Genomic DNA, 16,984 nt, shown 5'->3' with positions numbered 1-16,984 from the left:
GAGACATCTCGGATGTGACATGACGCACTGTATCCTCAAATCATCACATGGGCATCATTTACATCATTCCGTTTGATTCCTGCCATGCAAAGCGTGTTCTTTGGGGAAGTTAAATACTCAACCCTCAAATACAAAGATTATTCACAACCCTTCTAAGTTTCTTCAGAGGATTCAAGGGGATATTTGTGGACCTATCCAATCAACATGCGGACCATTTAGATACTTTATGGTGTTGGTTGATGCATCGACACGATAGTCACATGTTTGCCTATTGTTCACATGCAATGTTGCATTTGCAAAACTCCTAGCATAAATTATTAAGCTAAGGGTTTACCACCCTGAGTATCCGATCAAGTCAATTCGACTGGATAAAGTTGGAAAGTTTACGTTACAGACTTTTGACGATTATTGCATGTCAGTAAGGATTGATGTGGAACATCATGTACCCCAAGTTCACACCCAAAATGGCCTGGCAGAAGCTTTCATAAAGCATCTTCAAGTGATAGCTCAGACTTTGGTTATGCGAACCAAACTGCCAGTATCTGCCTGAGGCTATCTAATATTGCACACAGTTATGCTGGTCCGCCTGAAACCCACCACTACCCAACCTCATTCACCGTTACAGTTGGTTACTAGATACGAGTCTGACGTCTCACATTTATGTGTGTTTAGATGCGTAGTTTATGTGCCAATAGCGCTACCACTACGTACCAAAATAAGTCCTTAGAGAAAAAATGGGAATCTATATCGGTTATGATTCGCCGTCAATTGTTCGCTATTTAGAGCCGTTGACAGGAAATCTTTTTACCACACGTTTTGCAGATTGTCACTTTGAAGAGACAATTTTCTCGTCATTAGGGGGAGATAAGCATGCTAACGTTCCTGGAGAACGCTGCAAATTGTTGTGGTATGTTCCCACTATGTCTCATTTAGATCCTCTTACTGCCTAGTCTGAAAATGAGGTGCGACAAATTATAGATATTCAGAACATTGCTCAAAGCATGTCGGATGCTTTTACTGATCTAGCTAAGGTGACATGATCACATATACCTGTTGCAAACACACATGCAAGGATAAACGTACCCCGCGTACGTCGTAACACCGCCTGGGAAGGCATGACCTTCCCCGAATGTGGGGAGGCCACAACTTCCACGTGACCCGGTACATTGGCGGTTGGCCAATCATCTACTCCGACCCTGAAGCGTGGCAAACCCCTTGGTTTAAAGGATTCACAACCCCAAAAGAGGAAATCGGCACCAACTAGTGACCCCAGTTTGAATCCGACCATCGCTCACGCATGTGTTCCAATGCATGAGGTCATTCTAGATTACGATGATGTCTTAGACGAGACAACCTGACTTCCCGAGAATCGCGAAATTGCGGTCCATTGTGAAGTATTGGATGAGGTTTGAAATCGAAATGAGATGATTGTCGATGATGCATTTGCGTACACAGTAGCTACTGACATCATGCTTAGCGATGACATTGAACCACATTTTATTGATAAATGCCGACGTATAACAGATTGGTCAAACTGGAAACAAGCAATCCATAACGTAAGGTGTTTAGACCTATAGTTCCTACTCCACCACATATGAAGCCAGTGGGCTACAAGTGGGTTTTCGTAAGGAATCATAATGAGAAGAATGAAATAATATGATACAAAACATGCCTCGTAGCGCAAGACGTTTCTCATCATCTTGGGATTGGTTACAAAAAGACATATTCCCCTGTAATTGACGTTCTAGCGTTCGACTACCTAATTAGTTTGGTAGTTTTTGAAAAAACTGAATATGCAGCTTATGGACATGGTAACCAGATATCTTTATGGGGATTTAGATACGAAAATCTACATGAAAGTTTCAAAAAGACTTCCATTTACTGGTTTAAATAGTTCTAGACCACAGAACACTTTTTTTATTAGATTGAGGAGATCACTCTACGGATTGAAACAATTCGAGCGGATGTGGTATAATCGCCTGAGTGAATATTTGACAAGTCAGGGTTATGTGAACAACGAATTATGCCCATGCATGTTCATAAAGAAGTCATATTCCGGATTTGCGATCGTTGCAGTTTATGTCGACGACATGAACCTTATTAGAACTCCCGTAGAGCTTAAGGAAATTGCCATTCACTTGAAATCAGAATTTGAGATGAAAGATCTTAGGAAAGCTTGATATTGCCTTGGCCTGGAGATCGAGCATTGTTCGGATGGAATCCTAGTACATCAATTGAACTACACCCAAAAGGTGTTTCGACGTTTTAATGAAGATAAAACAAAGCCTTCGAGTACACCTATGGTCGTTCGAACTCTAGATGTTAAACAAGATCCCTTCCGTTCAAAAGAAGATGAGGAAGATATTTTGGAACCTGAAGTTCCATACCTAAGTGCAATTGGGGTTTTATTTACTTGGCCCAATGCATTAGGCCCGACATCTCATTCACTGTTAATCTTTTGGCTAGATACAACAATGTGCCCACACCTAGACACTGGAATGGTGTTAAAGACATTTTCCACTACCTCAAGGTATGACGAATTTTGGCTTGTTCTACACCCACGAATCTTCGAGAGTTACCGCACCCCTCAATTCTCAGGTTGATTCCCGCCTTATTGGTTATGTAGATACTGGATATCTGTCTGACCCACATAGGGCAAGTTCCCAAACAGGCTATGTCTTTATCGTTAGAGACACCGCTATTTCTTGAAGTTTTACCAAACAAACGCTAGTTGCGACTTCTTTGAACCATGATGAGATTCTCGCCCTGCATGAAGCATAGCGTGAATGCTTTTGGTTGAGAGTAGTCATGGAACATATTCAAAGCTCTAATGGTCTTACTTTTGTTATTGACCTTCTTACGATGATCTTTGAAGACAATGCAGCATGTATCGAGCAGTTAAACAAGGGATACATCAATGGACATAACACCAAGCACATAGCACCGAAGTTCTTTTATTCTCACCACCAACAACATCATCAGAACGTTGAAGTTACAACCTGGCTAATCTCTTTATCAAGTTATTGCCTAAGTCGACTTTTCATAAGCTTGTCCAAGGAATCGGTATACGTAAATTATCTGAGTTGAATTGCTTGTAGTTCTCTTATTTGGAAGTTATGTCTAACTTAAGGGGAGTATTTTGAAGCATACTCACTTGATCTTAATGTACTCTTTTTCCTACGATTATGAGCATTTTTCCCACTAGGTTTTTGCTACCTAACGAGGTTTTGACGAGGCACCCATCTGGGATGATCATACTCCATTGAGTTCACCACTTTCGTCATGTTTGACCTTTTTTTTAAACATTATGCATACTTCTCACTTTTCTCTTTAGTCTATGGGTTTTCCCCATGCCTTGGGTTTTACCATAGTGAGGTTTTGTGAGTTTTACTACCAATGTATACTTTCTTAAATTTGAGACTCACATTTGCCCGTTGTGCCAACTTCATCAACTATTCTACCTTATATGCTGAAGATCTGATGCGATGTTTTGTTTGAGTATTTACACACTTAAGCGGGAGTGTTGCAGTCATATTTAGAATAAGAATGTGATTGTGTAAATCGTAATGTATCTAGTGGTATCTTTGAATATTCCCCTTAGTAGTTTAATTCCTATTAGAGTTGTAATCCTAAAAGGGTAAGGATTTAACTTATCCTACTACTATAAATAAAGGCACAATGAGGTGATACAGCACACACCTCACAATTAAATCTCTCTCTTCTCTCCCTTATTGCTGCCGGCCTCCCCTCTATATTCCCCTAGAATAGCTCAGTTAAATAGGCCTACAACAAGATGTAATTAATTTTTGTTTTTATTATAGGTGGTAGTACTTTTTTATATAGGAGAATACAGTAGCAATTTTATTACTTAATAAGTAGTATCTTTAAAATGTACATCTAGATGATATATAAAAGTCATCGAATCAAGGATATACATATTCATAAAGCAAGGCCAACTTGGCCAAACGATGTGCCACAACATTGGTAGAAGGATGGGTCACATGTGAATCATCGAATGAGCGAAGCTAATGCTGAAGGTTATAAAAAAACTAGACCTAAAGAAAGAAGAATCCTCTTGAGGGCTTCCAATCGCATGAACTAGCTGAAAAGAGTCACTCTTGAGATGCATGCGGTTTTGATGATGCTCCAAAGTGAGATGCACACCCTCCCTTGATGACATGAACCTCATAGCCTTTGGACTAGTGATATGAGAGACCATACAAACAAACAATCCTATGGCTATGGCTTTGTCTCAAAACACAACACCAACGCCACCAAATTTCAATGATCCATTGAAAGCCCCATCAACTTAAACCTCTTGAAATGGTTTTAAGCCATTTGTTGCAAGTGTGTTATAAAGGTTAATCATAAGATGATATTTTACAAATATTTCATATATTAGACTAATTTAGTGACTCATACGAAATAAGAGGGTTTTCTTAACAACTGCAAAATCATCACAAAGTGGTGCAGTATTTCCCTTGTGGACGTTAATTGTAGTGGCTTTGATTCATAGGCTTATTTTCTTATTGTTTCTCGTCTTAAGGTCTTCAGGTGAATGGTACGATGTTTACCTGGTGTATTTGATGGTGTTGGGTCCATCTTATAAAGTTTACGCCTTGTGAGTTTATCTTTCCTGTTGGTTACGTGTGGGTCTCTCATGGTTTAGAAATCGTACTTCTAAGGAGTTTGTTTTGTGTTGTGTTTTTTTTAATTTGTGTGTTTTTCCCTTGGCAAAGAACTATGAGCAGATCTTTCTGATGCCTCATAGCTAGCAAGACTTCTTTGTCGATGGAGCGTTGTCTTTTGCAAATTCATCAAAATATGATGCAAATTGTTTTGTCCCCCATAAGCATTGTCTTTCATTTTGGTATGTGTGATTATGTGGCTATAATTTTATATTATATTTTTTATTGTAGTTGTAATCATGATACTATTGTTATGATGTTCTTGATTTAGGATCAGTCAACGCATGTGGATCCCAACTTTATTAGAGAGATGATACAAATGATAGTACACTATGTCATACGAGTATCATTTTTTATTATTAATGTTTCTTACCTTATAAAAACAGTTTGGTTTCATACATTCTTTTTTTGCTTCATTCTCCCTCCCACTTCTACCTTCCCTTTTCATATTATCTATATACTAAAACCCGGTAGAAAAGCACTATTCATGAACAGTGTTTTGGCGGAACTGCCCTTGCGCTGCTGCCCATTCACAACTATTTTTTTCCGTTATGTACAGTAAATTTACAATTTTACCCTTTGTATGCATGTGTTGGTCATCATGGAAAAGAAAAAACAATCTTCGAGGTCTTGCGTCTCTCATCAGCATGTATTCCCCTCTGTGCTACATCCGAAGCCTTTGAAAAAAAGCCGAAAGAAAAAAGCTACTCACAAAAGAGATGATAAATGCGAAGACCCATTCCTTGAAAAGACAGAGGACAGAAGGGATGCCACAATTGCATAAAATGATAAAGATATCGGTTAGAGAGAAAAAAAATGATTAAAAAAATATGAAAAGTTGATTTGATGTGTTTGGTTTTTGTTTTCTAATATTTTTTTGTTTAGCGTACCAAGGAAATTGATGAGCACGTCTTGCTCGTTCCCTTCCATTTAAGAAAAAGACAGGAAAACAGAGATGCCATTGCCATTGCAGTTGCGTGGTGGTGGTGGTAGTAATGAAGGCTCATTCCTCGAAAAATGGCTAATAAATGCGAAGTGGCAGAAATATATATAGGAAAGATAGTCCAATCTGAAAGTGTGAGGTCATGATGTGAGGTGGGAGGAAAAAAAAAATATATATATATATATATATATATATTATCTATATCTATATACTAAAGCTCAGCAAAAAACACTGTTCATCCTGTGAGAGCAAGCACTGTTCACCAGTAGTGAACTCCCCAAGCTGCCCTCCCATTCCTTCCTTCCCAGTTCTTTTCTCCCTCTTTGCTGCAGTGAAATGACCTTCTTGCCCTCGAATCCAACGTTTGATGTTTTTTTTTCAGCCCGAATGCTCTCCGCGTGTTGATCATCGCGTCGGCTTCATTTTTGCTCTGCACCAAGAGTTGTTTTCTTCTTTTTTATGGTTGTGAATATATAAATGTGAACATATAATACCTTCGTTTGGACTGAATCGAAAAGCTTACTACGATCAAATTATATTTTGTGGTACTTGAATATTAGCCCATGGTATAATCAGTTTCTACTCAAAGTCTAGAAATCAAAGGACCCCAAATTTGCTAGAAAACGAGTAGAGGTTGGTTGTCCTGCAATCTAACCTCAATAATTATGGTTTAAACTTTATAAATTCTGGATTTTTTTAGTTAATTGTTTGGACTTTGAATTGGCAGATGATGTTATATTAAGTTTTGAACTTTGATTTTTGTTTTGTGTGATTGCAGAGCAAGGAGAATTGACCCCAGTTAGCTCCAAGCTTGCGGTAAACATTTCTTTTTGTTTAGAGTTATGAGAATTCTTATAGAAAAAATTTAGAAAAACTCAAATTATAATTTTTGGTTTAAATATGTTTTTAATTTGGTCCACCATGTTATGTTTGTTAACAGGAACCTAGAAGAATCTCAAATTCAGTTTCGGACTCTGACTAAAAATGAAACTTGGTGCTACTAAGCGATCGTCCTCAGCCCTCAAAATTCAAGTAACCCCATGATTTTTACATTACTGCGTTCGTTTTCTCTACTAATTATTGTTATATGAATTGTATTCTTCTATTAAAAATGATTAATTAGACTGTCTAGAAAAAAAAAAAAAAAAACCTCAGGCATTGCAGGTTTGGGATGATAGTTTAAATCGATATGCTCATTAGCCAGTCAGAGAATCTAATTTGGGAAGTGGGTTTTAAAGTTTCAATAGTTTCGTTATGTGTAATTTTCTTGCTTTGCCTACTAAGAATCTAATAACCAAATGCTTGGTTATTTTCTCCAAATGGTTTTTAATTTGTTGTAGGTAAACGAGAGCTACTCTACTATTTATGCAGCAGGGGAAGGGAAGGGAAGTAAAAATTATAGGAAAATGCATAAAAGTTACAAGCTTCTAATTAAAAATAGAAATGGAGTGACCAAACAAAAAATAGGTAAAACTGACCACTACTTTCTTTCTATTTAAATATAAATCAATTGATTAAGTTTGTGCCTTCACAAGTTTAAAATGAAGTTATGTGTTGATTTTAAAAGAACTATGCATGCTGGATTTTTATAGAAGTGTCATGAAAGTTTTATACCAAACTTTTTACAGGAATTAAGTTGATTTAAGTATGGGTGGTTTTGTATTTGAAATCTGAAAGGAGAAACAGAAATTACAAGAAGAAGAGGAATACTGAATTCCGATCATGGCCTTCTCTTCCTGCCTCTTATCCAAATCCTGACAAGTTAGTTACTCAACCTTCATTTCTCGTTCATCTCCTTTTTTTTTTTTTTTATTGTTTGGCTTCCGAAATTCGAGAAAATTAGGATATTTAAAGATTTTGATTTCATTTTAAATTTTCTTAAATTTATTGATTATTAGATGGCATAATTTGTGATGTAATTGATTTGAGCGATTATTATTAATTTTAATTTTTCATGGTTAGTGCGGCAACGCAGTGAAATGGGTATGAATAACATCTTTTGTGTGTTTGAATCCTCAATGAAGTTGTTTACTACAGTAATTGTGTTTGTTTGATAATAGGGATCTTATTGAAAAGCAAGGAAGAAAAATTGAATTAGATTATTGTGGGGCTCAGGAAAAACTATGCTTCTTTGCAAGAGAAATTTACGAAATAAGAGTTGGATAAGATGGTAATTAGATGGGTTTGATATTCGATGTGGCTAAATTTAGTTAACTTTTGTACATTAGTAAATGTTTGAATATGTCTATCAGGCTGCAATGGAATCTCTCATTAGGGAAAGATAGGCTAGACTTGAAATTGAGCAACAACAAAATTCCCTCTCATATGAGCACACGAGAGTTCAAAGAGAGCTTTCAAGTGCTACTCAAAAGGTAGGCTCCATGTGCAATTGTTCATTGCTATTTAGGCAATTTCCTGGAACATTGAGTAGAAAAACAAATTAGAATTTTGTTAGTTTTTTCTGATTAAGTGTAAGCGTTAATGTATTTCATCCTAATATGCAAGTGCAACTTTTATTAGTATTGCATTTTGAAAGGTTAGCATCTCAAGTGAACCAAATTTACCATTTTCCATTTAAATGAATTTTAAGATAACCTCCAGTCCATGTTTGTTTAACAATTTTTTATAATTCATTATATAGTTTTCAAAAAGGTCGTGCATAATTCTTGCTGAACTTGGTTTGGGTTTCTTTTGTTTACAGATAGAGTGAGTTAATCACAGTTCTATCTGGGTAGTCATGTTCCCATTGTTGCGTGACTTTATGTCCAAAGCGATCTTTCTCTGCATGATGACTGTGTGTTGATTTGAAGGGATGGTTTAGTAAATGGGTGTTTCTTCTTTTTGGCCTTTCTCTATTATCATATATCTTTTTCTATTCTCGGGTATCAGATCATTCGAAACAAAAATATTTTAACTTTAATTTTGCTGGTTAAGGTTGGGTTTGAGTCCAACACGATATACACTTGGACAGAGTAGGTAGAAGACAGTATGCAAACATGATTTAGGACACAGTTTACCTATTTGTAAACAGTGTGAAATATTATTAGTGACGAACATCCAATTTGAATCCCCCACATGCTAAATTAGGTACTATTAAATTAGTTTTATGTCCTTTTTTTTTTATTTGAAAGCTGCTTCTTATTTCTCTGTCTTTATTAAGATTCTAGGGTGTGCTTTGGATTTGCTACATATGGTCATATTTTTTTAGTTATTTTTAATTGAGTGTTTCATCTGGTATTTCATTTTGTTTTGTTTATTTTTTTTCCTTTTTATGTTTAAATGTTTTTTTTTCCTTTCTAAATTTGGGCTTCTGGGAAATTCTTGCTCACTGTTTGGATTCCGGGAAAATTAGGGGATGTCCAGTGGTATTCACATCCTGAAAACTCAGTGAAAATACATACCAATTTATGTGCAGCTGAAAATTTGTTATCTGATTCTGTTCTAATCAACATGATTTATTTGTTTTTTAAAATTTTAATTATTTCGTATTTATTTTGGGATTGCAGATGTTTAAATGATGGAGACGTTCGCAAAGCTGTTACCCGGAGGAGACATGTCTGGATGAAGGAAAGGTGTCTGCACTGCCCTTGCTATCTCAAATGCCATCACCAATCTCTCTGGTTAGTCACATTCCTCTTGGAATATGCATATTCTTATGTGATGTTGGCTGATACCTTGGTGAATCAACTTAATAAAAAATGTGAGATGAGCAAATTGAAAAGTCTACTTTCTTCTCATATGCATCCTTTAACATATGTCAGTTTTAATTATTGATGAGCAATTGAAAATTTAGTTTTTCTTCTCATGGTACACTTACATTGGTAGATCAACATATGTTTGTTTTTAACATATCTTATTAATGCATTTGAGAATCGATTGAAGAAACTATTCAGTTCTTTTAGCAATTAAGAACAAGGTAAACACAGTTGTAAATATGTGTAAATAAGATAGGAATTTTGATGAATTTATGTTTTTTCCTCCGTTTTTCAGTGTTTTCGGGCATTGAAGCTAAATATGGAGAGGGTTTTGAGACTTTTAGACCTATTGGACCTCCCAAGGTTTGCGTGGTAAGGAATTTATGGAGTTATACGTATAGTAGTCATTATATTTTATGTTCTATTGAATTTAATTTAATGGTTATACTTTATACTCCTGTGAGTTATTACTGTTATTTTTACTCTGAGTAGGATTTGTTGAACGACAAACTACAAGGAGGTTTTCTTAAACGAATATGATATGCTATGAAACCGAATGAAGCTTACGGTCTTCTATTCTCTTTTGTTAATTTCGTGGTAAGTTTCTATAACACTGATTAGTTATGTCTTCGAGGTTCTAATGGCTAGAAATGCTAATGTAATGAACCGTGGAATATTGTAATAGTTTATGGTCAATGTGATCCCATATCTATTTGATTGGAATATTGTTCTATAATAGATTTGAACTTTGTTTTTCCAATACCTTATCACAAAATAATTCCACCTTGGACAAATTACAAGGTATGCTGCAACCTGTGCTTTGATTAATTGCATTCAAATTGATACTGCTTAAGAATGCATTTGAACAAGTTGAATTTCACGCCAGCAGCATCGCGCGGGCACCATTACTAGTTCCTTACTAAAACTGAAACTTAAATGAAACTTCAACTAGTCACCAAACATTAATCACCATACAGCTTTTCAGCGTGCAAGCAACAATATTAAGAAAGTTTAATCAGTTGACATCGACTTCAGACTTTAAAGGCATCAAGAATATTTGGTGAGGTTCGCAAAACATCACATTGAGATCGTTATGGAAAATGATCTATCTCTGGATCTCTTCCTCCTAATCCATCAAATCAGAGAATCTGAACTATTAAAATTTGATTCAACGGATGAAGTTATTATAACTTTTAAAATGAGATTCTATTAGTAGCTGTTAGATCAAATTTCAATAGCACGGATTCCTTGATTGTACCCTAAAGAAGGAACAGATATGCACACATTGTTCATGACTGATGGGTTTGGTGCGGCTTTTTGCTTTTTGCTTTTTGCACATCATAGAATAATCCATTTTTCAAATTCGCACGCAAGAGAGAAGTAAAAGTAAGAACGCTTAATTTTGAAGTTGAAGAAAACCCCGCACCAGCAGAAAGACAACTTCTTTATATATATGCAATTCATGAAGTACCTCAAACGCCACACTGTCATTGAGATTTTTGTTCTGCCAAAGAAGCAGGCTCGTAAGATCGCTATAGCTAGAGATCGATCGATCGAAGCCTCACTATATGTCATCTCAGAGCGTGCAACTGATTATTCAGGACCGTTATGTAAGTTTCATCATGCTATATATATAGAACCCTAATAAATGTATATGCATGTATTTCAAGATTAGATTGATCGTTAAGCGAAGTGAATGGATTCTATCTTTGGTCTTAGGATGTTTAACAGGATGCAAATTATGATAGAGCGCTACTTAATTTCATGTTAATTTGGTTTTGATGATCCCGTCACTTCGTCATGTGGGTTTTGTTTTTTGGCCTTTTTCTACGTAAACTTCACGAAACTTACAATATGCATGGTAAACCAAGTGTGTGGGTGTACTCCGAAATTGTTGGAATTTCAGACAACATAATACCGGCTAGCCAATCAGGCAATCATGATTACCATATGGTTGTGGTCATCATGGTGAAACATAACTTCCAGATTATATTTTGATAGAAGCGGCGATGAGTTCAAACTCATGATTGTAAAATTAATAAGGTGACAGAATTAACCTTATATGTTGAGTGGACTAGCCAAATGTTAGATTAAAACAGAAGCACTCAAATTTTTACCCTAATAAAGCATTCACATAAGTTCACTCGAGGTCTCAAATTCGATTCTCCTCTCCCAATATCACTAAAAACATTGCAAGTACAACATTTAGGTTAGAGGCTTAATTAGAGCAAATCTCTGTCATCTTTTTGCACCAATGAGCATTTTCTGGCATTACTAAATTGTAATTTATGTCAAAATTAACCTAAATAAAATGTCTGAGACCCCAAAAAAATTGTCACATGCGTAATATATTGTATTGAACCTTTTCCGCAAACAGGTGGTCATGGATAATGGCATACTCCAAGTTACGTTATCAAAACCAGATGGAATTGTTACCAAAATACAATACAATGGCATTGACAATTTGCTCGAAGTTCTTGATGAAGAAGTAAATAGAGGGTATATATACTTCACCATGTAACTGCTTATAGTTATTTTCTTCGTTCATGATCAATGTTGAAACAGTACCGAAATTAGGTGTGAACAGTTTTACTTATACTAAAACTTGGAAATTTGAAGGTATTGGGACCTTGTTTGGAGTGAAGCAGGAAGTGTGGGCACAACCGGGACATTTGATGTGTACGTAAGACTACTCTACTATTAAAGTGTTGAGAAAACTAGATATAAATCCAGTTTTTCAGGCCAATTGGACTAAATCCTTAAAGGGAAAATGTGGCAGAAAAAAAGGTCCATTGGACCTAAATCGATAAGAAAATGAATTGTACTAAATCCAATAGCAGCTTAAGCTTTGGACTTAATCTAAGAGTCTTTAAATTATTGATTTTTATATCTCTTGTATCAAATCGTTTAGTCAACACTACAAGAAAAGTTGTCAATAACCGCTAACATGTTAGTGGTATAAAATGAAGTGGATAAAACTTTATCAGCGGCAAAAGGTGAACATTGCCTTTACCCACCTCATTTTGTACAATAATATTAGTGGCGATCTTGTCAACTTTTCTTGTAGTGTTCATGGCTTCTCTTCTAAGCAATAATTGTGGCTCCTGTACAGGATTAAAGGGACAAAATTCAAGGTTCGAGTGGAAAACGAGGACCAAGTAGAGATCTCCTTCACAAGAAAGTGGAATCCGTCTCAAAAGGGAGAACTTGTCCCTCTCAAAATAGATAAAAGGTTTGAATAATTCACGTAGTTCTTAAGAAATGAAAAACTTGAACTAATAATCGAGTGTCAGAGTCTTGATAACATGACATTACATTTTGCAGATTTATAATGCTTCGTAATTCTTCAGGCTTCTACTCATATGCCATCTATGAGCACTTGAAAGAATGGCCTCCTTTCAACCTTCCACAGACCAGGATTGTCTTCAGGCTCAGAAAAGAAAAGTAGATAAAACTTTCTTCATTGTTTTCTATCAATAATCAAGTTAGCTATATAATTTGTCGTCGTTGTTATCAACACTAAAAAATAGTAATCGAAATAGTAATCGTTGTTCCTCCGTAGTGGAAAGTATGAACGCAAAATGATTATTTTGTTGTTAAAAATTGTGATTCCTTGCAAGAGATCATATTTCAGCTTCACAGCCCTATGAAGTCTTAGAGTTCAAATAATGAAACGTTAACAATAATTGTATATAAGCTAGTATGTTATTTACTGGGAATACTAATTGACTATCTTTAATATTTTTGGTGGGTGATTTATCAGGTTTCACTATATGGCCATAGCAGATAACAGGCAAAGATACATGCCCCTCCCTGACGATCGATCTCCTGAGAGAAGTCAAGCCCTAGCTTACCCTGAAGCAGTCCTTCTTGTCGATCCTATAGAGCCAGAATTCAAGGGAGAGGTAAATCTATCCTCCTCTATAAAGAGGTCTAGCTACTAGCTAGGGTTAATTACGAAAATATTCTTGAACTTAATTGTATCAGAGTTCAAAACTAGGGTTAATGGTTGGTTTAGTAAGGTTAGGGTTTACCAAATTTCTATACAAAAGTTTTTTCGAAAATAAATATAATATTTATTAATAATTAAAAAAATACAATTGCAAATTGTAGGTGGATGATAAGTACGAATACTCATGCGAGAACCAAAACCTGCATGTTCATGGTTGGGTATGTATGGACCCACCCGTTGGCTTTTGGCAAATAACACCCAGTGATGAATTTCGATCCGGTGGACCTTTCAAACAGAATCTCACCTCCCATGTTGGCCCCTTTTGCCTTGCGGTAAATGAAATAAATTGTTGCAAGCAACGGCAGAGTTACGAATTTAAATAAGGGTGAACTAATTCAATTTTCTTAAAATATGAGTGTGTAGTGAAATTTAAACATTGAGGGTAGGCTAAATTTTTGTTCTGTGCAATAAAGACCATAGCATGCTTATCTTAACAGCAAACAATTTCATCTTTTAAAACTTGGGGAATGCTAGAGGCCAGGGCAGTCAGTAGTTGGCTCCGCCCTTGGTTGCATCCATTGACAACAAGCAGTGTTACAAAATACAAGATACATCTCACGTCGAAAACTTAAGAGTAGAATATTTGAAAAAATCTACAGAATTAACTATATTATACTTTCTTTCTTCTTAGAAATAAGTTGATTTATATTGTTGAAAATACAAAGCAGATGTTTCTTAGCGCTCATTATTCAGGAGAGGACCTAGTACTGAAGCTGAAACCAGATGAACCGTGGAAGAAAGTTTTTGGCCCCGTATTCATTTATCTTAATTCTGCGTCCGATGCAACTGATCCATCACCACTTTGGGATGATGCAAAAAAACAGGTCGACCTTTTTTATTCTAATTTAAACAAACTCTAAAAGTATTTATATTCATTTATGTTCAAAAAATTCAAAGACTAATAACTAATAAGTAGCTAGAACATTTACTTTGGATATTCAGATGATGACAGAAGTGCAAAGCTGGCCTTACAAGTTTCCTGCTTCCAAGGATTATCCGCCGTCGGATCAACGGGGTAATGTTAAGGGTAGAATACAGATTCTGGATAGGTACTAGTACTTAACCCAAATAAAAACACCTCGTCATGTAATATTACTTAAGCTAACTAATTAGTAGATTATTGGAAGTAGATAGATATCATGAGAATTGTATATACCGTCTTTTATTCCCAGTTTTTGTGAAATTCGTCCAAAATTCTACTTAAATCTACACATGTCTAGGTATGTTAGTAAAGATCGCATACCTGGAAACGGTGCGTATGTAGGCTTGGCACCACCAGGAGACGCTGGATCATGGCAAAGAGATTGTAAGGTGATTTGTTTTCTCAACTTTATAACCGAGCAAGTACCTTTTTCCGAGAACTCGAAAAACAGGAACTAGTACGACGGAGTATTGCAACTCAATTGGTTGACAATGTTTGCATTTTATATATCAGGGCTACCAGTTCTGGACTAGGGCAGATGAGAAAGGATATTACTCTATTCAGAATATACGTGAGGGTGACTATAATCTCTATGCATGGTGTCCCGGTTTTATTGGAGATTATCGATATGACGCAACTATTAGCATAACAGCAGGTCTCTCTCTCATACTTTTCTCTTCCAGAAGATTTGATGAATTACCGCTACGTAAAATTGAGTTATGATCAATACTTTAATATATGTCTATATTAATAAGCAGGTGGTGATATTGATGTGGATGATATTGTATATGAGCCTCCAAGAGATGGACCAACGCTGTGGGAAATTGGCATCCCTGATCGTTCTGCTGCTGAATTCTATATTCCTGATCCTAATCCAATGTATATCAATAAACTTTATGTCAACCATCCTGATAGGTTAGCTTTCGAGCTTGGTTAACTGACCACTTCATCTCTATGGAATTTAAATTTAGTCACAGAAATCTACATTAGTACTATAGTAGTCTGTGAACGTATAAGCGACTATACATCACAGATAAATGTTCTCTAGTCAGACATCTTTGGCAAAGATAAGATGGCTAGTTGCCACCATTCATCAACTTGATTTTGGCTTTTGCTTGAATGCGTGATCTAGATTCACAGTTAGCTAGCAACATAGACATCAGTCTAGCAAGAGAACCAAGAGAACATTTTGTTGGAAAAGTTAGCAAGTTAGCAATTTGGTTTTTTTTTTTATGTTAGGGTATTCTTTTGTGGTATTTTATGTATTAGGGCTTTCTCAATTAATCGTGAACCCTTTTGTTTCAAGATCAGGTCTTTATAAATACACTTTTTTGTAATTTTATAGAAGTTTGTGTTCTTTGTTTGTCAGTAGAATAAGAACAATTTTGCCATGAGTTTTTTTTTTTTTTCTTTTGTCATCCTTTCATTTGCTAACACATTTTCCTATATGTGTGTGTATGTTCGGTTGAGAATATTAATCCTACATCGGTAAAAAAAAAGACTTTACATGTGCTTATAAGTAGTTGGTTACCTTCCATATTATCACTTGATTATGGTGGAACCTCAACTTTCTTCATGTTCCACTAAATAAAAGATCTTGATCATTTTCTTACCTACACTTTCAGGTTCAGGCAGTACGGATTATGGGAAAGATATCAAGAGTTATATCCTGATGAAGATTTAATTTACAGCATCGGCACCAGTGACTATACTAAAGATTGGTTCTTCGCCCAGGTTCCTAGGTGGAGTTCCTAACCTACATTGGCTTTACTTTCTCAATGTGTCATTCTTTGTGAGTAGTTAACTTAACAAATAAATTTCGAAATTAAATCCGTATCCTTAACTTCGAGCCTTTTGTTTCACAATATATAGGAAGAAAGATGATGACACATATCAAGGCACTACATGGCAAATCAAGTTTCAACTTAAGCATTTCAGTGAAAGTGATACCCTCAAACTTCGAATAGCCCTTGCTACTGCAAACATTGCAGAATTACAGGTACATGTTATGTGTAGAATTGCATGTAAGTGTAACCAATGCTCTAACTAATCTGGTTGCTTTTGTTGTTTTTTTTCCTATTGAAGATTCAAATAAATGATTCGAAAGCCGACCCTCCGCTGTTTACGACCGGAGTGATTGGAAAGGACAATACAATTGCTAGGCATGGAATCCATGGTCTGTACTGGCTGTATAACATAGATATACCAGGCACATTGCTGGTGGAAGGAGCCAATACCCTATTTCTAACGCAAACAATGAGCACTAGCCCTTTGGCTCCTTTCCATGGACTCATGTATGACTATATTCGTTTAGAAGGTCCATCATCTTCTTCTTCCAGTACCACCTAAATTATATCTGTGCTTCTTTAATTAACACAAATTAATGAGGATAATATTAAAATTTAACGTATAAATACCTTAAAGTTATCATACTCTCTGGCGATTTCTTATTTCTTATTTGTTGTGTGTTTTTATGCACTTGTTGGATCATATGTGAATGCACATTATTTACACATTATAAAAAGTTAAAGTAAAGGTAGTGCTATCCACACCCTTATTTTGACTTCTCACAGATCTCTCTCGATTTTCTGCTATTAGATCGAATAAACTGAAAAAAAATCAATTTCTTGTTTTCCTTGAAAAAGTAATTCGATTGATGAAATTTAATATGATGCTTATGATATCATCTAAATCGATGATATTTATGAGATTGATATTCAAATA

General features: G+C 35.7%; 1 protein-coding gene and 1 long non-coding RNA gene across 5 annotated transcripts; both read left to right on the top strand.

Moving 5' to 3' along the window:
- The first annotated feature begins 6,121 nt into the window (after positions 1-6,121).
- Positions 6,122-10,176, top strand: LOC103937124. Of its 3 annotated transcripts, XR_007257327.1 has the most exons (9): positions 6,131-6,447; positions 6,572-6,663; positions 7,260-7,392; positions 7,692-7,801; positions 7,884-8,003; positions 9,138-9,251; positions 9,622-9,698; positions 9,819-9,923; positions 10,066-10,176. It is a non-coding gene; the product is annotated as an uncharacterized LOC103937124 (long non-coding RNA). The 3 variants fall into 3 exon arrangements; XR_007257326.1 differs by having other exon boundaries at positions 6,122-6,447; positions 6,572-7,392; XR_007257328.1 differs by lacking the exon at positions 7,260-7,392.
- A 627-nt stretch (positions 10,177-10,803) lies between these two features.
- Positions 10,804-16,674, top strand: LOC125475975 (probable rhamnogalacturonate lyase B). 2 transcript variants are annotated; one of them, XM_048581502.1, is made up of 15 exons: positions 10,804-10,936; positions 11,704-11,825; positions 11,946-12,005; positions 12,439-12,558; positions 12,651-12,770; positions 13,090-13,231; positions 13,440-13,610; positions 14,007-14,162; positions 14,281-14,387; positions 14,559-14,649; positions 14,774-14,915; positions 15,019-15,175; positions 15,886-16,002; positions 16,133-16,259; positions 16,346-16,674. In XM_048581502.1, the coding sequence occupies exons 1-15, from the start codon at positions 10,895-10,897 to the stop codon at positions 16,607-16,609; spliced, it is 1,938 nt and encodes a 645-aa protein (XP_048437459.1). In that variant the 5' UTR covers positions 10,804-10,894; the 3' UTR covers positions 16,610-16,674. The 2 variants fall into 2 exon arrangements, with proteins under 2 accessions (XP_048437459.1, XP_048437460.1); XM_048581503.1 differs by lacking the exon at positions 13,440-13,610.
- Positions 16,675-16,984: the final 310 nt, after the last annotated feature.

This window comes from the organism of the source record quoted next, unplaced genomic scaffold (genome assembly GCF_019419815.1).
Source record: "Pyrus x bretschneideri cultivar Hongxiangsu unplaced genomic scaffold, Pyrus_bretschneideri_v1 Contig17, whole genome shotgun sequence".
Lineage (NCBI taxonomy): Eukaryota > Viridiplantae > Streptophyta > Magnoliopsida > Rosales > Rosaceae > Pyrus > Pyrus x bretschneideri.
This window is presented reverse-complemented; position numbering and strand designations above follow the sequence as displayed.